General features: G+C 42.0%; 1 protein-coding gene and 1 long non-coding RNA gene across 2 annotated transcripts in view; one reads left to right on the plus strand and one right to left on the minus strand.

Moving 5' to 3' along the window:
* Window positions 1–24,465, minus strand: part of LOC117530142 (voltage-dependent N-type calcium channel subunit alpha-1B-like) — a 439,538-nt gene that overhangs the window by 136,639 nt on the left and 278,434 nt on the right. Inside the window, 1 exon segment of the mRNA XM_034193105.1 lies at window positions 16,398–16,460. Coding sequence (XP_034048996.1) covers window positions 16,398–16,460 — 63 coding nt within the window.
* LOC117530146 lies at window positions 1,270–24,365 on the plus strand. The gene is made up of 4 exons (XR_004566195.1): window positions 1,270–1,282; window positions 7,194–7,197; window positions 11,139–11,148; window positions 24,233–24,365. It is a non-coding gene; the product is annotated as an uncharacterized LOC117530146 (long non-coding RNA).

The following is a 24,465-nucleotide window of genomic DNA, read 5'->3' on the forward strand; positions in this document are numbered from 1 at the left end:
CACAAATCCAACAAGACCAAGCATTCATGATATGCACACTCTTAAGGCTATGAAATTGGGCTATTAGTAAAAAAAAAAAAAAAAAGTAGAAAAGGGGGTGTTCACAATAATAGTAGTGTGGCATTCAGTCAGTGAGTTCGTCAATTTTGTGGAACAAACAGGTGTGAATCAGGTGTCCCCTATTTAAGGATGAAGCCAGTACCTGTTGAACATGCTTTTCTCTTTGAAAGCTTGAGGAAAATGGGACGTTCAAGACATTGTACAGAAGAACAGCGTAGTTTGATTAAAAAGTTGATTGGAGTTGGGAAAACTTATACGCAGGTGCAAAAAATTATAGGCTGTTCATCTACAATGATCTCCAATGCTTTAAAATGGACAAAAAAACCTGAGACACGTGGAAGAAAACGGAAAACAACCATCAAAATGGATAGAAGAATAACCAGAATGGCAAAGCCTCACCCATTGATCAGCTCCAGGATGATCAAAGACAGTCTGGAGTTACCTGTAAGTGCTGTGACAGTTAGAAGACGCCTGTGTGAAGCTAATTTATTAGCAAGAATCCCCCGCAAAGTCCCTCTGTTAAATAAAAGACATGTGCAGAAGAGGTTACAATTTGCCAAAGAACACATCAACTGGCCTAAAGAGAAATGGAGGAATATTTTTTGGACTGATGAGAGTAAAACTGCTCTTTTTGGGTCCAAGGGCCGCAGACAGTTTGTGAGACGACCCCCAAACTCTGAATTCAAGCCACAGTTCACAGTGAAGACAGTGAAGCATGGTGGTGCAAGCATCATGATATGGGCATGTTTCTCCTACTATGGTGTTGGGCCTATATATCGCATACCAGGTATCATGGATCAGTTGGAATATGTCAAAATACTTGAAGAGGTCATGTTGCCTTATGCTGAAGAGGACATGCCCTTGAAATGGGTGTTTCAACAAGACAATGACCCCAAGCAGACTTGTAAACGAGCAAAATCTTGGTTCCAAACCAACAAAAAATAATGTTTTGGAGTGGCCTGCCCAATCCCCGGATCTAAATCCAATTGAGAACTTGTGGGGTGACATCAAAAAAGCTGTTTCTGAAGCAAAACCAAGAAATGTGAATGAATTGTGGAATGTTGTTAAAGAATCTTGGAGTGGAATAACAGCTGAAAGGTGCCACAAGTTGGTTGACTCCATGCCTCGCAGATGTGAAGAAATCATGAAAACCTGTGGTTATACAACTAAATACTAGTTTAGTGATTCACAGGATTGCTAAAAAAGCAGTTTGAACATAACAGTTTTGAGTTTGTAGCATCAATAGCAGATGCTACTATTATTGTGAACACCCCCTTTTCTACTTTTTTTTTTTTACTAATAGCCCAATTTCATAGCCTTAAGAGTGTGCATATCATGAATGCTTGGTCTTGTTGGATTTGTGAGAATCTACTGGTACCTTGTTTCCCATGTAACAATAAGAAATATACTCAAAACCTGGATTAATCTTTTTAGTCACATAGCACTACTAGTTGAACTTAATGCATGCCAAGTTTTTTGAAATGGCATTTCTCCTTCTTGGTGAGCCTTAGAACTTTTCAGCCTACCCTCGTGTATATATATATATATATATATATATATATATATATATATATACACTCAACAAAAATATAAACGCAACACTTTTGGTTTTGCTCCCATTTTGTATGAGATGAACTCAAAGATCTAAAACTTTTTCCACATATACAATATCACCATTTCCCTCAAATATTGTTCACAAACCAGTCTAAATCTGTGATAGTGAGCACTTCTCCTTTGCTGAGATAATCCATCCCACCTCACAGGTGTGCCATACCAAGATGCTGATTAGACACCATGATTAGTGCACAGGTGTGCCTTAGACTGCCCACAATAAAAGGCAACTCTGAAAGGTGCAGTTTTATCAAACAGCACAATGCCACAGATGTCGCAAGATTTGAGGGAGCGTGCAATTGGCATGCTGACAGCAGGAATGTCAACCAGAGCTGTTGCTCGTGTATTGAATGTTCATTTCTCTACCATAAGCCGTCTCCAAAGGCGTTTCAGAGAATTTGGCAGTACATCCAACCAGCCTCACAACCGCAGACCACGTGTAACCACACCAGCCCAGGACCTCCACATCCAGCATGTTCACCTCCAAGATCGTCTGAGACCAGCCACTCGGACAGCTGCTGAAACAATCGGTTTGCATAACCAAAGAATTTCTGCACAAACTGTCAGAAACCGTCTCAGGGAAGCTCATCTGCATGCTCGTCATCCTCATCGGGGTCTCGACCTGACTCCAGTTCGTCGTTGTAACCGACTTGAGTGGGCAAATGCTCACATTCGCTGGCGTTTGGCACGTTGGAGAGGTGTTCTCTTCACGGATGAATACCGGTTCACACTGTTCAGGGCAGATGGCAGACAGCGTGTGTGGCATCGTGTGGGTGAGCGGTTTTCTGATGTCAATGTTGTGGATCGAGTGGCCCATGGTGGCGGTGGGGTTATGGTATGGGCAGGCGTCTGTTATGGACGAAGAACACAGGTGCATTTTATTGATGGCATTTTGAATGCACAGAGATACCGTGACGAGATCCTGAGGCCCATTGTTGTGCCATACATCCAACAACATCACCTCATGTTGCAGCAGGATAATGCATGGCCCCATGTTGCAAGGATCTGTACACAATTCTTGGAAGGTGAAAATGTCCCAGTTCTTGCATGGCCGGCATACTCACCGGACATGTCACCCATTGAGCATGTTTGGGATGCTCTGGACCGGCGTATACGACAGCGTGTACCATTTCCTGCCAATATCCAGACTTAGACTGGTTTGTGAACAATATTTGAGGGAAATGGTGATATTGTGTATGTGGAAAAAGTTTTAGATCTTTGAGCTCATCTCATACAAAATGGGAGCAAAACCAAAAGTGTTGCGTTTATATTTTTATTGAGTGTATAGCCGCCGCGACGCTCCGCCACAGGAAAAACACCTCTGTTGAAAGCCTTAAGGACAAGTTGGAACATGTCCTGCTGTTAAACAATTTCTCATATACACTCCACTGAAAGCCATCAAAAGCTGCCTGGATTTTACAAATGGTTATCAACACGGAGGTGTTTTTCCTGTGCCGCCGCACCGCGTCGGCTGCGTCCCGACGCGCGGATCCGTCCGCACGTCTTTCATTAAAAAAATCTCCTTTAACAGTGGAATATCCGGATAAAAAATGCTGAAACCGACTTCTTCTGAAACTTCTCTGTCCTGGATCAATAGAGCCTGAAATGTGGAGGTTTTCAGCTTGAACAGGCTGACGACGGCGGCTGAGAGCGCTGCGCGACGTCTCGCACCGTGGGAAGTCCTTAAAGCGACAGAATCACCTCAAAATCTCTCATCAGCCGTTACAATTTTCACTGAAAACCAGCTTAATTTTTCAAACCGTGTCCACTTCGATGTGTCTCACAGGTTTAGAAAAAATTTTGATCAAACAACGCGCCAGTCTCTCAGCAACTTCTCAGACAAAGGAATTCCGACGAGGGGGTGGACGACTCCTCCCACAAGGAATGCTCACAGGCGAATGACGTCACCGACAGGCGTGGAAAAACTCACGCATGCGCACGAGGGTTCAAGCATGTCTGACGTAAAAACATATGAATGAAATCCATATAGTTTTTGAAAAAAATAAAAAGGACCGTTACTTTATTGACAGCCCTCGTATATATATATATATATATATATATATATATATATATATATATATATGTTTGTGTGTGTGTGTGTCTTGGGGGGGTTGCCACATACACACGGTATGATTATTATTATTATCCTTATATTACTACAAGCAGAAGAAAAGGAGGAGGAGGAGGAGAAAAAGAAAGAAAAGGAAGGAAAAGAAGAAAAAAGAAAAGAGGAAGAAAAAATATATAACGATTCAGTTAAATTAGGGCAACTTTATTAATCCCTTGGGAAGACTCCCTCAGGGAAATTGATGTGTCAGCAGCATTGTATAGCAGCACGCAGGGTAAGAAGCACACAGAGCATCAAACATGAAAGTAAAACACAATATATAATACACAAATATAAATACCACAAATACTGCTCATTAGTGGTTTATTGAGTACTACTGTTCCTCTCCGTACCGTCCTCTCTCTTCCTGTTACTCCTCCTCCCCCTGAGTGAGGAGTTGTACAGTCTGATGAGCTGATGGACAAAGGAGTTTTCAGTCTGTTGGTCCTGCACTTGGGAAGGAGCAGTCTGTGGCTGAAGAGGCTCCTCTGGTTGCTGATGACGGTGTGCAGAGGATGACTGGCATCGTCCATAATGTCCAGCAGTTTGCCCAGTGTTCTCTTCCCTGCCACCTTCACCAGAGAGTCCAGCTTTTTGCCAACCACAGAGCCAGCACACATGATCAGTTTGTCCAGCCTGGATGTGTCCTTCTTTATGTACTGCCCCCTTGCACACACAGTGTAAAAGACACTGGCTACCACATACTGGTAGAACATCTACAAGAGTTTCCTGCAGATGTTAAATGACTGCAGCCTCTTCAGGAGGTACAGCCTGCTCTGTCCCTTCCTGTGCAGGTGGTTGGTGTGGGTTGTCCAGTCCAGTTTGTGTCCACCCACAGCCCGAGGTACTTGTAGGAATCCACAGCCTCCACCTCAACTCCCTCGATCAGAACTGCTCACGGTCTTCGTCTAGACTTCCCAAAGTCAGCTCCTTTGTCTTCAAGGTATTGAGCTGTAGATGGTTTGTGTGGCATCACACAGAAAAGTCCTTCACTAGTCTCCTGTACTCCTCCTCTCGGTCGTCCCTGATGCATCTAACAATGGCTGTTTCATTTGCAAACTTCTGGATGTGACACAGCTCAGAGTTGTAGCAGATGTCTGAGGTGTACAGGGTGAAGCGAAGAGGGCCCAGCACCATGCCCTGGGGTGCTCCGGTGCTGCTGATCACAGTATCAGACATGGTGTCCCTCTGCCTGACATACTATGGCCTGTTGTTGAGGTAGCTGAAGATCAAAGTGACCAGGCAGGGGTCCACGTTCACATCCTGGTCAGGTTGTCTTGAAGCACAGGGGCTGAATGGTAAAGCAGACTATATAGATATTGGAGCACTTGACAGACTTAGTGATTAATCAGAGTCCAAATTTGCGAGTGTCCTGTGTCAAAACTAAAATCCAGGCTTTCACTGACTTCCTGGACTTGATCATCAGAAGTGAATCTCTACATCGTGAACGTGGTGAAGTTCTTGAGACAGTCACTTATCTCAACAGTGACATTTGTGTCTCTGAGTCCTCGGTCTTTGAAATTGAGATACTTGCTGTATTTGGTACTTTGTCTCTTCAGATGATCCTTGGGTGCCGCTGGAATGTGGAGGGAGGGAGATTTAGAGGTGGAGTATCACTTGCATTGTGAGGGAATACCAGCTGTGACATTTTGCCCATGTGCACAATCGTACACATAGGTGTCCCAGTGCTGAGGACCCCAGCGACTGGAAAAGACCATGAACATGCCAACATTTCACTTGGCTGCAGCAGTTACTTAGGAGAGGTGGGGATAGAATGGTTGTCTGCCTGTGTGGGAGCCATCCAGGACCCAGCCTGGTCCCATGGTATGAATGTGGACACGTGTGGCACCAGCTATTGCTCCCATACTGACAAAATGTCGCTAAAATTACTTTCAGTGTTTCTTAAAATTTTCACGACAATGCCGTCAACTTCAGTTGGTGCAGTTGTTTCATGACAAAAGCTTCAACAAAAGCTGTAAACATTCAACTTGTTTTTTGGCTTAAATTGTAAAGTACTTGGTGACAATGGCGGAGCTAGAGGGGAGGCCAGGGTGGTACTACACCCCCTGAAATCTGATTGGACACCCCAGGTGCCACCCAAGATGACTGACATGTCATGGCACCGCATGTCTGGTTGAAAGGAGCAAGCTGCATTTTGAAATCTGTGACACCTATTGGCCGCTAAGCCCCTCCTGTACAGTAGCTGGCGCTATGTATCACAAAGAGTTGTAATCCACCTTACCAGGAGAAGAAGAAGAGCCAGATTTGAACCTGAACACATCATCCAAAGCATGGGCTCCTAATGACAACAACGTTATATCAGTGAGTAAACGACCATATTTTTTGCCGGAAATGAGGTCCAGGTTGCTAAAAGCTGCGGTTCTCCTTTATTCCTGGTTGCCTTATATATACATGTCTCAACAGTGATTTTAGATGACAGCTCGTTGATTCATGGTCTGTTGGCTTATATGCAGTGCAATGTGAAGATGCATTAATCACATCTGACTGGTAGATACTGAGGTGTTCCCAGGCCAGTGTGGAGATATAACCTCTTCACCAAATTCTGGATCTTCCCCACTGTCTCTTCCCAGCTGGACATGCCTGGAAAACCTCCCTAGGGCGGCTCCCAGGGGGCATTCCTTACCAGATCCCTGAACAACCTCAGCTGGCCTCTTTCAGTGTGAAGGAGCAGTAGCTCGACTCCACGCTCCTCACAAATGACAGGGCTTCTCACCTTATCTCTAAGGGAGACACCAGCCACCCTCCTGAGTTAACCCATTTTGGCCACGTGTACCCACAACCTAGTTCTTTCGGTCATGACTCAACTCCCATGACCATAGGTGAGAGTAGGAATGAAGATTGGGAAACAAATGGTAATGAAGTTTACAATTTACTAGAACAGCTTTTTGTTGTTGCTGGTTGATTCCAGCAAAATACATGAAAGAAAATAAAAGTGCATTTAATGACCCGGATTAATGATCAGTCATTGTAACACATCTTGACTTACAGGTAAAACAAGATAGATGAAGCATATTTTCAAACAGGAGTATCACCCACGTTGGTTCCATGTGTAGTTGCAGGTTTACCACAAACCAGGTCAGTGTCTCAATACCCGTTATGCACTAATATGCTGAAAGTCCTTTGGACATTATGCTCATTTAAATTTATTTAATTCAAATGAATCAAGCAACCATTCATAATTAATGGGTGAATCGTTTGAGTGCACTACATTTAGACCTTTTCTGAGTTCCAACTTATTCAGGTTTGTAGTATATTAACCCCCAGAGCCCTGAGGGTGTTTTCTCGACTTTACCATTCCTGAAGAAATCCCCTTTCAAAGGTACATTTGTTTTGTATCCTACCAATGTGTTGCATATCAAAATGTTCAGGACAATCTCAGCTTTTTGCATGTGAGACATGTATTTGTCACAGACACTGTGTAAAGTAATTAATCTTGATCTGTTCTAGAAATAAGATGAAGTTGACCAGAATGTAGGAGGGCATCATTAGAGTTCTGAGGGCTCTTAACTCCCAAAATGTGAATCAGCTGCAAATCTTCAGAAAACCCCATGTTCCATTCCACCTGTTCTCAGACACATATTATCCTTTTCTTTTTATTCACCCTGTTAACCCCCAAAATGTGAATCAGCTGCAAATCGCAAATTATTCGCAAACCGTTAAATGCAAATCTTGATTACTGAAAAAATATCTCCCAAAACATGAACGCAGGTCTCACAAAACATGAAAGCGGGTCTCGCAAAAATGTGAATCATTTTATATATATATATATATATATATATATATATATATATATATATATATATGTATATATACAACCCCTGGCAAAAATTATGGAATCACCGGCCTCGGAGGATGTTCATTCAGTTGTTTAATTTTGTAGAAAAAAAGCAGATCACAGACATGACACAAAACTAAAGTCATTTCAAATGGCAACTTTCTGGCTTTAAGAAACACTATAAGAAATCAAGAAAAAAAGATTGTGGCAGTCAGTAACGGTTACTTTTTTAGACCAAGCAGAGGAAAAAAATATGGACTCACTCAATTCTGAGGAAAAAATTATGGAATCACCCTGTAAATTTTCATCCCCAAAACTAACACCTGCATCATATCAGATCTGCTCGTTAGTCTGCATCTAAAAAGGAGTGAACACACCTTGGAGAGCTGTTGCATCAAGTGGACTGACATGAATCATAGCTCCAACATGAGAGATGTCAACTGAAACAAAGGAGAGGATTATCAAACTCTTAAAAGAGAGTAAATCATCACGCAATGTTGCAAAAGACCAAATACAAACAACATGGGAAGGTTGTTAAAGGCAAACATACTGATAGACCAAGGAAGACATCAAAGCATCAAGACAGAAAACTTAAAGCAATATGTCTCAAAAATCGAAAAATGTACAACAAAACAAATGAGGAACGAATGGGAGGAAACTGGAGTCAACGTCTGTGACCGAACTGTAAGAAACCGCCTAAAGGAAATGGGATTTACATACAGAAAAGCTAAACGAAAGGCATCATTAACACCTAAACAGAAAAAACAAGGTTACAATGGGCTAAGGAAAAGCAATTGTGGACTGTGGATGACTGGATGAAAGTCATATTCAGTGATGAATCTCGAATCTGCATTGGGCAAGGTGATGATGCTGGAACTTTTGTTTGGTGCCTTTCCAATGAGATTTATAAAGATGACTGCCTGAAGAGAACATGTAAATTTCCACAGTCATTGATGATATGGGGCTGCATGTCAGGTAAAGGCACTGGGGAGATGGCTGTCATTACATCATCAATAAATGCACAAGTTTATGTTGATATTTTGGACAATTGAAAGGATGTTTGGGGATGATGAAATCATTTTCAAGATGATAATGCATCTTGCCATAGAGCAAAAACTGCAAAAACATTCCTTGCAAAAAGACACATAGGGTCAATGTCAATGAGCAGATCTGATTTGATGCAGGCGTTAATTTGGGGGATGAAAATTTACAGGGTGATTCCATAATTTTTTCCTCAGAATTGAGTGATTCCATATTTCTTTGATCTGCTTGGTATAAAAAAGTAACCGTTACTGACTGCCTCAATCTTTTTTTCTTGATTTCTTATAGTGTTTCTTAAAGCCAGAAAGTTGCCATTTGAAATGACTTTAGTTTTGTGTCATGTCTGTGATCTGCTTTTTTTCTACAAAATTAAACAACTGAATGAACATCCTCTGAGGCCGGTGATTCCATAATTTTTGCCAGGGGTTGTATATATTCAGTTAATTAGTTTATGGATTTAATTTTACAGATCAATTACTGCAGGAAGTCTTGATCGCAAACCCCATAACCGCAAAAATGATTTTTTGTTTTGTTTGTTTTTGGCACGAGGGGTGACAACAGGGTGATCGGAGCAGCTCTCGCTTCTGGTGTCAAGCGCCCGGCCCCGCTGGGTGTGTCCCGCTCCAGGGACAGTGTCAGGTGAGGACTTTGACTCTGACGGTCCACCTGTCAAATGTTATCGAAGGCATCAAACTCTGTCAAGTGCCAGGCACTTGACACCAGACACGAGAGCTCCTCCGATCACCTCTCAAACCTTGCCAGCTGTTGTGATCCCTGCCCCCCAGTTGCAAGAACAAAAATCATTTTTGCAGTGATAGGGTTTTGAGATCAAGACTTGAAACTGAAAATCCATAAACTACTCAATATTCACGATAAAAACATGTTTCTGTGTAGGCTCTCAGTTGTCCAGGTGGTTTCCATAGTAGAGAAGCTTGAATCTTCGACTGGACTGGGTTGCTTGACACGAGGACATTTCGCTTCAAATCGCAGAAGCTTCCTCAGCTAAAATTCTTGCTCTGGAAGTCTGACTTCTGTCTGACTCTTGTAGAGACGAATGAACAGAAGCCAACAAAAGCTGGAGTTTTAAACCTAACCAGACCCCTCCCACTGAGAGGCAGACTGCTATAGGCTAGTGACTAAACAATAGCTCTAATTAGCAACTATTGTGCTCTAGTTAGCACTCTCCTAATGACAGGGCAGCTGTCCCTCCTAATGATGGGATGGATGCCTTTCTTGATGGCTCCCTTGATGGCTCCCTGAGTACCCCATTGTAAACAGGTGATAAAGCGTGTCTCAGACCCCCTCCCCGGTTAAGGCTGGGTTTCAAACATTTCACAAAGAATGCCTCCTTGACCCCTCTCTCAAACCATTTCTTCTCTCTGGCTAATATTTTAACTTCCTTGTCCTCAAACGTGTGGTTAGCATCTTTAAGGTGGAGATGAACTGCAGACTGAGGTCCACTGGCGCCCTCTCTGCGGTGCTGGTATAGCCTTTTGTGTAAAGGTTGCTTCGTTTCACCTATGTAGTGTTTGTTACAGTTTTCCTGACATCTGATAGAATACACTACATTGCTCTGTTTGTAACTAGGGATCATGTCCTTAGGGTGAACTAATTTCTGTCTCAAGGTGTTAACCGTTTTAAAGTAAACTGGGATTTTGTGCTGTCTGAAGATCCTCTGTAGTTTTTCCCCTACTCCTGCTAAATAAGGGAGAGACACTCCTCTTCTTCTTGTCTCCGTCTCCTGTCTATCTGGTCTCTTTGTTCTCTGGGACTTCTGCACTTTGTCCAGGGACCATCATGGGTACCCACATACTGTGAGGGCTTTCCGGACACGTTTTTCTTTAGCCCTTCCCTTTGTAGTTGTGGGCACCTGTAGGGCTCTGTGTTGAAGCGTCCTGATCACCCCAAGCTTGTGTTCAAGGGGGTGGGTGGAGCCAAAGAGCAGATATTGGTCAGTGTGAGTGGGTTGTCTGTAAACCCCTGTCTGGAGCTGCCGGTTCTCTCCAATCGTAACATCACAGTCCAAGAAGGCTAAATGGTTGTTTCTGGCATCCTCACGTGTGAACTTGATGTTGGCGTCCACCGAGTTGATGTGTTCTGTAAAGTCTTCAACTTCCTGTTGCTTGATTTTAACCCATGTGTCATCAACATATCTGAACCAGTGACTGGGAGAGATGCCCGTGAAAGACGTCAAGGCTGTCTTCTCCACTCGCTCCATGTACAGATTGGCCACAATGGGGGATACCGGAGACCCCATCGCTCAACCATGAATCTGCCTGTAGATTCCCCTAAACAGGAAATACAAGCTTCTCTACTATGATAAAAACATGATATTCATGTTTTGTGAGAGCTGCGTTCACGTTTTGTGAGATATTTTTTCAGTATTCACATTTTGCAATTAACGGTTTGTGGATAATTTGCGATTTGCAGCTGATTCCATTTTGAGGGTTAACAGAGTTAATAAAAAGAAAAGGATAATATGTGTCTGATAACAGGTGGAATGGGACATGAGGTTTTCTGAAGATATAAAAAGGTGCGTGTACATAACCATTCATGGATGTAAATTTTAATGTTGGGATTTATGGGTTAGTTAAGTTTGTTCTTTGTTAGGGGAGGTGATTGTCTCGTGGTTAAGCATTGGGCTTGAGAGCAGGGGATCCTTGGTTCAAATCCCAGCCTGACCGGAAAACCACTAAGGGCCTTTGGGCAAGGTCCTTAATCCCCTAGTTGCTCCCGGTTTGTAGTGAGCACCTTGTATGGCAGCACCCTGACATCGAGGTGAATGTGAGGCATTATTGTAAGCACTGAGTGTCTGATACAGATGGAAAAGAGCAATATAAATGCAGTCCATTTACCATTTTGTTCTGTCACCTGTACCCCGTGATTTGTCGTGCAGGAAAGTAGATAATATAATTCCTAAAAAGACTTCTAAAAACACAGAGCGTACAATACGCCTGAATTGAGACAGACGAGCAACAGACAGTTTCTCAACCACACAAAGGTTTGTGAGACAGATCACATGACATTTTTATGAAAAAACAAAACACACACACAAAAAAAAACAACACACACACACACACACACACACACACACACACACACACACACACACACACACACACACACACACACACACACAAAATGGTCTTTCTGGCAATAAATTTGGATTTTAAATATAAATGTCAAACGTCTGGTCTTCCGGCAGTGCTTTAATCATTATAATTGATTAAGTTGCCTGAATGCTTGAGAGCAGAAAACATCTTTCGACCCAGCTGCAGTGTTTAAACTCTGCAGCTCTTCGGGAGAAATGCCAAAGTGCCTGGAGTGATGTTCACACAAACTTAACATTTATGATCAGAAAATATACAGTAAACAATGAAATACTGCAGAAACTCATCTATTAATAATCCTCACTGAGAAACACAAACTGGCCTTTTATGTTTTTAATGCATTTAGTATGATTTTTACCCTCTGTAAGATAATAATAATAATAATAATAATAATAATAATAATAATAATAATAATAATAATAATAACTACCATGTTGCCTGTGGGGATCCATGGGCTCTAGAGTGGGTAGTGTTTATAAAGTAGGTAGCTAACATTTTTCAAGGGTCGCAATAAATTAAGCAAAGATTTTATCATGAGTTGGAATGTTGTGTGAGTCCAGAATGTTTTTACAACCTCAACAATTTTTAGAAGAGAAACTCAACCCTTTTATTTCCTGTTAATTATGGAATTTTTGTAAATGATAATTTACTGACTTACTTTATAAATTGTTTACCTTGTTGTTATCTTATACACACTATTATTATTATTATTATTATTATTATTATTATTATTATTATTATTATTATTATTTTTGTACTTCTACTTTGACATTTGTTTTTTTAAATGGACCAAAATAGAAATAAGTGTTTTCACTTTCTTGTGTCATCTACGTATTTTTAATGTATTTACAATTATATTACGCACTTAAATTGAACTTACTAAATAAAATCATGCACTCAGAACGTAGTTAGCAATGTCCATTGTTTAGTGTTGTTAGCCAATATCCATAGTTTCTCCAAAAATATTAGTGTTGTGTGGGCCGCCAGAAGAGGAGGTACTGCTGGCCCACCACCAGAGAGAGCCCTGCCAGAAGTGCAGGCTTCAGGCACGAGAGGGCGCTGCCGCCACGGACACAGCTGGGGTTGACAGCTGTCACTCATCAACTCATGACAGCTGTCACCCATCTCCACTTCATCAATCCACTCCATAAAAGCCGGACGTCATCTCCACCTCAATGCCAAGATATCATCTACGTGTGAAGGTAATTTCTCTGCTGACTTAAACTTAAATAATAGTCTGAACTCTTTTGCAGCCGTTTTCCTGTGGTGTTGCCTTATCTGCTGGATTGGCGTTTGGTGTGAACAGCGACGGCTACGCTTCACACCCAAACCAGATAAGTGGTTTAACAGGAGCTGCACGAGTGTGTGATTAGAGGTGGAGGTGACTTTCCACCTTCTGACTGTTTTTGTTACTGGGTGTGCACACACCCACATCTCACTGTTTGTGCTCCTCGCCAGCAGTACCAGATCTGACAGTCGGGGACGGGTGATCACCTGGGAATTCGGGACTTGGCGGCTCCAGTATTCACAGGTTCCTGTGGCGGTGGAAATCGTGTGGTTCCGGCTCTTCTCAGGACAGACGTCTTTATCCCTCGAGCCTGCCCACACGTCACCTTTGTGTATTGACTGCTATCAGATTCTGTGATTGTCTGTATAATCGTTGTGCACATTCACAACATTAAATTGTTACCTTTTGGCTCATCTATTGACCGTTAATTTGCGCCCCCTGTTGTGGGTCCCGTTTTCGCAGCATTCATCCTTGACCCAAAATAAACATACCAAACGGCAAATGTCAGATCTCCCCAGGTTTGGCATGATGGAAGCCATACACATGCACACGCACGCACAGAAACACAGGGCCACTTAGCTATTATAATATAGATAACGGCAGCACGGTGGATTAGCGGTTAGCACTGTTGCCTCACAGCAAGAAGATAATGGGATCGATTCTTACCTGTGGCCTTTCTGTGTGGAATTTGCATGTTCCCCCCGTTTGTGTGGGTTCCTCCTACATCCAAAGACATGCGGGTTAGGTAGATTGGAAACTTTAAATTGTCTGTAGGTGTGCATGTGTTTGTTTGTCTATATGTGGCCCTGTGACAGACTGAAGTCCCCCTCCTCACGCCCTATGACTGCTGGGATAGGCTCCAGTGCCCCCACCCGCTAATGACCCTTAATTGGAGTAAGTGGGTATAGAAATCGGATGGATGGATAATAATAAAAAAAACTATTTTAATTCATGAATTAATTTTTTTTAAAGAATCTCAAATTTCATACAACAAACAAAAAAGTCTTGACAAAATACACTCAACAAAAATATAAACGTGACACTTTTGGTTTTGCTCCCATTTTGTATGAGATGAACTCAAAGATCTAAAAGTTTTTCCACATACACAATATCACCATTTCCCTCAAATATTGTTCACAAACCAGTCTAAATCTGTGATAGTGAGCACTTCTCCTTTGCTGAGATAATCCATCCCACCTCACAGGTGTGCCATATCAAGATGCTAATTAGTGCACAGGTGTGCCTTAGACTGCCCACAATAAAAGGCCACTCTGAAAGGTGCAGTTTTATCACACAGCACAATGCCACAGATGTCGCAAGATTTGAGGGAGCGTGCAATTGGCATGCTGACAGCAGGAATGTCAACCAGAGCTGTTGCACGTGTATTGAATGTTCATTTCTCTACCATAAGCCGTCTCCAAAGGCGTTTCAGAGATTTTGGCAGTACATCCAACCAGCCTCACAACCGCTGTCAGACTGTCAGAAACCGTCTCAGGGAAGCTCATCTGCATGCTCGTCGTCCTCATCGGGGTCTCGACCTGACTCCAGTTCGTCATTGTAACCGACTTGAGTGGGCAAATGCTCACATTCGCTGGCGTTTGGCACGTTGGAGAGGTGTTCTCTTCACGGATGAATCCCGGTTCACACTGTCCAGGGCAGATGGCAGACAGCGTGTGTGGCGTCGTGTGGGTGAGCGGTTTTCTGATGTCAGTGTTGTGGATCGAGTGGCCCATGGTGCCGGTGGGGTTATGGTATGGGCAGGCGTCTGTTATGGATGAAGAACACAGGTGCATTTTATTGATGGCATTTTGAATGCACAGAGATACCGTGACAAGATCCTGAGGCCCATTGTTGTGCCATACATCCAAGAACATCACCTCATGTTGCAGCAGGATAATGCACGGCCCCATGTTGCAAGGATCTGTACACAATTCTTGGAAGCTGAAAATGTCCCAGTTCTTGCATGGCCGGCATACTCACCGGACATGTCACCCATTCAGCATGTTTGGGATGCTCTGGACCGGCGTATACGACAGCGTGTACCAGTTCCTGCCAATATCCAGCAACTTCGCACAGCCATTGAAGAGGAGTGGACCAACATTCCACAGGCCACAATTGACAACCTGATCAACTCTATGCGAAGGAGATGTGTTGCACTGGATGAGGCAAATGATGGTCACACCAGATACTGACTGGTATCCCCCCCCAATAAAACAAACTGCACCTTTCAGAGTGGCCTTTTATTGTGGGCAGTCTAAGGCACACCTGTACACTAATTATGGTGTCTAATCAGCATCTTGATATGGCACACCTGTGAGGTGGGATGGATTATCTCAGCAAAGGAGAAGTGCTCACTATCACAGATTTAGACTAGTTTGTGAACAATATTTGAGGGAAATGCTGATATTGTGTATGTGGAAAAAGTTTTAGATCTTTGAGTTCATCTCATACAAAATGGGAGCAAAACCAAAAGTGTTGCGTTTATATTTTTGTTGAGTGTAGAAAACAGGAGAGGATAAGGAGAAAGGAGGGAGGGAAACAGAGGAAAGGAACCAAAGAGAAAAATGACAAAAGAACAAGGAAAGGGGACAAGGGCAATAAACAAGAAAGATGTGGAGCCCAGAGGAAGCAAGGATAAGAAATAAAAGAATGAAGCTAGGAATGGAGAGAACTATACAAGAAGAAAGGAAAAGAAAAGTAGTGGAGACAAAAGATGAACTTGGGCAGGAGGACAGGAGTCAAGATTAAGAGGGAAAAACCAGATAAAAGGAACATATAAGAATATGAGAGCAGAAGGAAGAGGAGAGGAAGTAAATAGGAAATAAAGTAGAGATGAAACAAGGAGAAGATGAAAAACAAGGTCACAGTGGATTTACATTATTGAAATCTGTACAGTGGTTGCACATGATCAGAATGTGTCCATGTAACATTTTCTTATGTTTCTAATTGAGATACATAAGAAAGTGATGTTATTTGGACACATTCTGATCATGTGCAACTCGTGTACATATTTAGGTCATGTTTCCTTTTTTCAGTGCACAAGGAAAAGATAAAGGGGAGAATAAATGAGACATGTGAACAAGGCAAGGAGAGACAAAAACAGGTAGAACAAAGAGAGGTGAGGACAAGGAGGAGAGACGAGACTCAGACAGGAGAGGAAACAAGGAAGAGAGGAAACAACAGAAAAGAGGAAGCAAGGAAATAAGATAAGGAATAGAAGAGAGGAGAGGAGAACAGAAAAGAGAAGGAGAGGATACACAAAGAAGGAGATGAGACAGACAGGAGACAAGGAGGGAAAAAAGATGCCATGAGGAGAGATGAGGCTATGAGAGGAGACAAGGAGAGGAGATAAGGAGAGAATCTAGTAACAGAGTGATAACTCACGCTGACTGTATGCTGTTGATGGACGACCTGCGAGAGAGTGCATCTTGATTTTGCTTTACAAAACTGCACATGCAGAACAAAAACAAAGGAAAAAAATGAGAGACAAAAAAGAAGGGGACAGATGGACAGTCTGTGCATCTGTCCAGTTGTCCCCTCACAGTGCTAATCTAACACAACATCTGTACAACTATGCTGATAAGCAACAGAAGTCAGCTTCACAGACGGACAAAAACCGAAAAACAGTTCAGGAGTTTCATTCCAAAAGAAGCAGCAAATAAAATCAGACTAAAAAAACAAACAAACAAAAAAAAAAGGCAAATTTGCTTTAAATACATTTAAATAAAATTTAAATAAATGTCACATTATATATAACAAATATTATGGTGCACTAAACACACACACACACACGCACACCTTCAAAATAAAAGCGGTTCCATCTGAATGTCTTCAGAGGATGTTGAAAATAATATAAAGTTTAACAAACTAAATGATGTCAGAGGAAGGGGAGCTGGAAAGACAAAAACAGCAATTCTCTTGGAGGAGGGCAATTAAGAAGAGATTGCTAATGAAAGATAATCACTTTTGCAAGTGAATGAATGGCACACAGCATCCTGGAATTAAATTAATCTGGAAAACCTTGATGACTGAGATCTACAGAATAATTTATTTTTCCTATTTTAGCAGAACAGATGGTGCTGTTCCAAAAGCAGGTGCAATTTTGTAGCAAAAAAAATCTGTTCATTTAAATAAATGGTTTTATGAACTGTTTTTATTCAGGTTTTCCACTGACAGATATAATTTTAGTGTTGATCGCCAACTTAAAAACAGATTCAATCTCAAAGTGCAGTTTCTGTGTTAAGATCACACACCAAGAGTAGAGGAGAGCAAGTGGGACAAATGGGCCTTCACATAAAATGTTATGTGGGTTAAAAATACATAGGTGGCTCTAGTGTAAGGCCTAATGGGGCTATAGCACACCACCCCCCCCAACAACTCAAGAATTTCAGTTGTCCCACCACAACCTCACCAGAAACCTGACATTTTCCTTTCAAACTGAAGTCTCTCACATTTTCTGATCATCTTCTTCTCTCTCTATTCTCTCTGATCATCTTGTTTGATCTCATCAATCGTTTCAACAACAGATCAATCATTTCCATCTCACCCTGTCCTCTGTATCTTCCTCTGTCACACCAACCACCTGCATGTGCTCCTTCACCACACCCACAAACCTCCTCTGGCCTCCCTCTTCTCCTCCTGCCTGGTGGCTCCATCCTCAGCATCCTTCTCCCTATACACCCTGTGTCCCTCCTCTGTACATGTCCAAACTATCTCAATCTCACCTCTCTGACTTTGTCTCCAAACCGTTCCATCTGAGTTGTCCCTCTGATATGCTCATTCCTAATCCTGTCCATTCTCATCACTCCCAAAGAGAATTGCAACATCTTCAGCTCCGCCAACTCTAGCTCTGCCTCCTGTCATTTTGTTAGTGCTACAGTTTCTAAGGTGTACAACACAGCTCGTTTCACTACTGTCTTGTAAACTTTCCCCTTCACTCTTGCAGATATTCTTCAGTCACAAATCCCTCCTGCCATCTTTCTCCACTCACTCCAACCTGCCTGCACTCTCTTCTTCACCTCTCTACCACACTCTCCATTACTTTGAACAGCTGACCCCAAGTATTTAAACTCATCTACTTTCACCACTTCTATTCCTTGTAACAGCACTATTCCACTGGGCTCCCTCCCATTCACAGACATGTACCCCAGTCTTGCTTCTACTGACTTTCATTCCCCTTCTCTCCAGAGTATATCTCCACCTTTGCAGACTAGACTCAACCTGGTTTCTGCTCTCACTACAGATCACAATGTCATCTGTAAACATTATAGTCCACGGAGATTCCTGTCTGATCTCATCTGTCAACCTGTCCCTCACCATTGCAAACATGAAAGGACTCAGACCTAATCCTTGGTGTAATCCCACCTCCACTTTGAATGAGTCTGTCATTCCTAATGCGCATCTCACTGCTGTCAAACTATTCTTGTACAGTAGTGTTCAGAATAATAGTAGTGCTATGTGACTAAAAAGATTAATCCAGGTTTTGAGTATATTTCTTATGTTACATGGGAAACAAGGTACCAGTAGATTCAGTAGATTCTCACAAATCCAACAAGACCAAGCATTCATGATATGCACACTCTTAAGTCTATGAAATTGGGCTATTAGTGGAAAAAAAAGTAGAAAAGGGGGTGTTTACAATAATAGTAGCATCTGTTGTTGACGCAACAAACTCAAAACTATTATGTTCAAACTGCTTTTTTAGCAACCATGTGAATCATTAAACTAGTATTTAGTTGTATAACCACAGTTTTTCATGATTTCTTCACATCTGTGAGGCATTAATTTTGTTGGTTTGGAACCAAGATTTTGCTCGTTTACTAGTGTGCTTGGGGTCATTGTCTTGTTGAAACACCCATTTCAAGGGCATGTCCTCTTCAGCATAAGGCATCATGACCTCTTCAAGTATTCTGACATATCCAAACTGATCCATGATACCTAGTATGCAATATATAGGCCCAACACCATAGTAGGAAAAACATGCCCATATCATGATGCTTGCACCACCATGCTTCACTGTCTTCACTGTGAACTGTGGCTTGAATTCAGAGTTTGGGGGTCGTCTCACAAACTGTCTGTGGCCCTTGGACCCAAAAGAACAATTTTACTCTCATCAGTCCACAAAATATTCCTCCGTTTCTCTTTAGGCCAGTTGATGTGTTCTTTGGCAAATTGTAACCTCTTCTGCAGATGTCTTTTATTTAACAAACTACGCTGTTCTTCTGAACAATGTCTTGAACGTTACATTTTCGTCAGGCTTTCAAAGAGAAAAGCATGTTCAACAGATGCTGACTTCATCCTTAAATAGGGGACACCTGATTCACACCTGTTTGTTCCACAAAACTGACGAACTCACTGACTGAATGCCACACTACTATTATTGTGAACACCCCCTTTTCTACTTTTTTTTTTTTTACTAATAGCCCAATTTCATAGCCTTATGAGTGTGCATATCATGAATGCTTGGTCTTGTCGGATTTGTGAGAATCTACTGAATTTACTGGTAACTTGTTTCCCATGTAACAATAAGAAATATACTCAAAACCTGGATTAATCTTTTTAGTCACATAGCACTACTATTATTCTGAACACTACTGTACATGTCCTCCACTACCCTAACATACTTCTCTACTCCACACTCATGCAATACCACAACTCTTCTCTTGGCACCCTGTTATAACCTTTTTCTAAATCCACAAACACACAGTGTAACTCCTTCTGGCCTTCTCTATACTTCTCCATCAGTATTCTTACAGCAAACATTGCATCTGTAGTGCTCTTCCTCGGCGTGAAACCCTATTGCTGCTCACAGATCTTCACCTGTTTTCTAAGCCTAGCTTCTACTACTCATTCCCATAACTTCATGCTGTGGCTGATCAACTTTATGCTGTGGCTGATCAACTTGAGGCCTCACATTCTCTGATGCTCCTCCAATTTCCATAGCATCCATGAGGTTTAGTTTGTGCAATGCATTGGAATTGAGTGACCAATTTCACACCAGTAAACACTGAATTTTCTTTGGTATGCTAGCATTATTTAAAATGGACCATTTCCATGTTAAACAACTCCATCCAGCAGCCACAACCTGGTGAATGTGAGAAACAGGATGATGACTGTCCAACATTTTGGCAAAGTAGAGGACAATGGCGCCACCTAAACAACAGCTTTGCAGACTGTGCTTTTTGTTGTTTGCTCCATCTTGTCAAAAGAAGAATTATGATTTTTTTAAACATGCTATTATTAGTTTTATCTGTTCTGTTGTGGATTGTATATGTGGTAATTAGCAACACGTGTCACAGTTCCTGCTTTGATCACTTCCTCAGGTGCTTTTATTTTGACACTCCTGTGCCTAGTGTATTTCTGTGGCTTTACTGCCAGTTCACATGCACACTCACACTCACTTCCTAGTTCATTGACTCACCCATGAATTAGTTGCCCACGGCTCCTCACACCAGTGCGGAGCTGGTTTCCAATATTTAGTTCCCAAGACAGTCTTCTTTTGTCTCTGTGTTTGGCTTCCTGTTGCCAACCCTTGTGACTTCCTCATGTTTCCTGACTTTAGCCTACCATCAACAGACACTGTTTCCTGGTAAGTATGTTTGCTGTGTTTTGAACCTTAGCATCATCTCCAAAGTTGCTCCTTTGCTTGTTCCCACAGGGAATGGCACAGGAGAGACCTAGCTCCAAAGACATTGTGTTGAGAGACCTACCAATCCATCAATCAAATCATCTGTTAGTCCTCTGTTGAATAACAGGGAAGGACTTTAAAATTTAAAGCCCTCATAGAAGTAGAAGAGGCAGCTCAGCCCAAATTGGGTTGGGAAGTTGTTTATTTTATTTTAGACCGGGTACCATTTCAGGTTATGCTTGTACCTGTCTGTGACCTTTGACAAGACACTTCATCTGCATTGTACCAGTCCACTCAGGTGCAAACAGGTACCAGTTCAGCTGAGTAAGTTGGACAGGCTCCTATACGATTTATACTACACTCTTGGGGGATAAGCACCAAGCTGATTGGGCTTACAGTCTGTACAGTCTCGACTCTGGTTTTACAACTTTGCTAGCAATTCAAAATATTATTTGAAACTAAGGTACAATCAAAATGTGCAATTATTTTTAATTATTGAAAATAAAATCCATAAATATTGGGAAGTTTTTTAATTTTTACTTTGTTTCCTTTCATAGTTTTGCAGATTCAATGAGTTTATTTGGTTTTTGGTTTTATTTTCAGTTATTGTTTCTTCATTTACTTGCCACATCTTGCAAAGCAGCATCATGAGTTTGGGCTTTTTTCCTCAGATACTGTCAGAGGGGGAATCATCTTGTAGACCAGATAGGAGTTCTGGACCAGTAATTTGAGAACTCAACACATTAACGTAACAAATTTAGAAAGCGATGATGTGCTGCAGTGCTGTGTTTTCCACTCTCATACTGACTATTTGCAGCCTCCTGCTTTCAGTCTACTCATTACAGATTCACTATATATACACTCATGTTTTATCATTTGTAATATGGTGCATCCGGAGAGTATTCATGCACTTCACTTTTTCCACATTTTGTTATGTTACAGCCTTATTCCAAAATGGATGAAATTTTTTTCCCCCTCAAAATTCTGCACACAATGTCCAATAATGATGATGTGAAAGTTTTGCAAATATATATATATATATATATATATATATATATATATATATATATATATATATATATATATATATATAAAGAACTAAGAAATACATACATATTCACAGTCTTTGCCATGAAGCTCAAAACTCAGTTCAGGTTCATCCTGTTTCCACTGATCGTCCTTGAGATGTTTCTACATCTTACTTGGAGTCGACCTGGGGTAAATTCAGTTGATTGGACATGATTTGAAAAGGCACACACCTGTCTACATATAAGGTCCCACAGTTGACAGTGCATGTCAGAGCACAAACCAAGCATGAAGTCAAAGGAATTGTCTCTAGACCTCTGAGACAGAATTGTCTCGAGGCACAAATCTGGGGAAGGTTACAGAAACATGTCTGCTGCTTTGAAGGTCCCAATTAGCACAGTGGCCTCCATAATCTGTAAAAGGTAGAAGTTTGGATCCACCAGGACTCTTCCTAGAGCTGGCCGCCCATCTAAACTGAGTTATCGGAGGAGAAGGGCCTTAGTCAGGGAGGTGATCAAGAACCCAAAGGTCACTCTGTCAGAGGTCCAGCATTACTCTGTGGAGAGAGAAGAACCTTCCAGAAGGATGACCATCTCTGCAGCAATCCACCAATCAGGCCTGGATGGCAGAGTGGCCAGACGGAAGCCACTCCTTAGTAAAAGGCACATGGCAGCCTACCTGGAGTTTGACAAAAGGCACCTGAAGGGCTCTCAGACCACAAGAAACAAAATTCTCTGGTCTGATGAACTCTTTGGTGTGAATACCAGGCGGCATGTTTGGAGGAAACCAGACACCATCCCTACAGTGAAGCATGGTGGTGGCAGCATCATGCTGTGGGGATGTTTCTCAGCAGCAGGAACTGGGAGACTAGTCAGGATTGAGGGAAAGATGAATGCATCAATGCACAGAGACATCCTGGATGAAAACCTGCTCCAGAGCGCTCTTGACCTCAGACTGGGGCGACAGTTCATCTTTCAGCAGGACAGTGACCCAAAGCACACAGGCAAGGTATCAAAGGAGTGGCATCAAGATAACTTTGTGAATGTTCTTGACTGGCCCAGCCAGAGCCCAGACCTGGATCCAACTGAACATCTCTGAAGAGATCTGAAAATGGCTGTGCACCGACACTCCCCATCCAACCTGATGGAGCTTGAGAGGTGCTGCAAAGAGGAATGAACAAAACTGCCCAAAGACAGGTGCACCAAGCTTGTGGCACCATATTCAAGAAGACCTGAGTCTGTAATTGCTGCCAAAGACACATCAACAATGTATTGAGCAAAGAGTATGAATACTTATGGACATGTCATTTCTTAGTTTTTTTATATATACACTCAACAAAAATATAAATGCAACACTTTTGGTTTTGCTCCCATTTTGTATGAGATGAACTCAAAGATCTAAAACTTTTTCCACATACACAATATCACCATTTCTCTCAAATATTGTTCACAAACCAGTCTAAATCTGTGATAGTGAGCACTTCTCCTTTGCTGAGATAATCCATCCCACCTCACAGGTGTGCCATATCAAGATGCTGATTAGACACCATGATTAGTGCACAGGTGTGCCTTAGACTGCCCACAATAAAAGGCCACTCTGAAAGGTGCAGTTTTATCACACAGCACAATGCCACAGATGTCGCAAGATTTGAGGGAGCATGCAGTTGGCATGCTGACAGCAGGAATGTCAACCAGAGCTGTTGCTCGTGTATTGAATGTTCATTTCTCTACCATAAGCCGTCTCCAAAGGCGTTTCAGAGAATTTGGCAGTACATCCAACCAGCCTCACAACCGCAGACCATGTGTAACCACACCAGCCCAGGACCTCCACATCCAGCATGTTCACCTTCAAGATCGTCTGAGACCAGCCACTAGGACAGCTGCTGAAACATTCGGTTTGCATAACCAAAGAATTTCTGCACAAACTGTCAGAAACCGTCTCAGGGAAGCTCATCTGCATGCTCGTCGTCCTCATCGGGGTCTCGACCTGACTCCAGTTCGTCGTTGTAACCGACTTGAGTGGGCAAATGCTCACATTCGCTGGTGTTTGGCACGTTGGAGAGGTGTTCTCTTCATGGATGATGCGAAGGAGATGTGTTGCACTGCATGAGGCAAATGGTGGTCACACCAGATACTGACTGGTATCCCCCCCCCAATAAAACAAAACTGCACCTTTCAGAGTGGCCTTTTATTGTGGGCAGTCTAAGGCACACCTGTGCACTAATCATGGTGTCTAATCAGCATCTTGATATGGCACACCTGTGAGGTGGGATGGATTATCTCAGCAAAGGAGAAGTGCTCACTATCACAGATTTAGACTGGTTTGTGAACAATATTTGAGGGAAATGGTGATATTGTGTATGTGGAAAAAGTTTTAGATCTTTGAGTTCATTTCATACAAAATGGGAGCAAAACCAAAAGTGTTGCGTTTATATTTTTGTTGAGTATATATAAATTTAGAAAAAAAAATCATGCTGTCATTATGGGGTGTTGTGAGTACAATGTTAAGGAAAAAAATGAAATTAGTCAATTTTGGAATAAGGCTGTAACATAACACGCGGGAAAAGTGAAGCATTGTGAATACTTTCCAGATGCACTGTACGTGGGTTTGTTTTTTGTATTTCCATCTGTAATGTTTGCGGTTACTTCAAATGTCTCTTGATTTTAAGTCTTTGGGTGTCGTTTTCAGTCATTTCCTTTGTTTTTAAAATAAGCTACATTAAGGCATGGCTAATTTTACAAGCTGTGCATTTGTGTTGAATAATTAGCTTGTTTTAGTTATGTTATGCAGGTTATTCTC

This window comes from Thalassophryne amazonica, chromosome 17 (genome assembly GCF_902500255.1).
Source record: "Thalassophryne amazonica chromosome 17, fThaAma1.1, whole genome shotgun sequence".
Lineage (NCBI taxonomy): Eukaryota > Metazoa > Chordata > Actinopteri > Batrachoidiformes > Batrachoididae > Thalassophryne > Thalassophryne amazonica.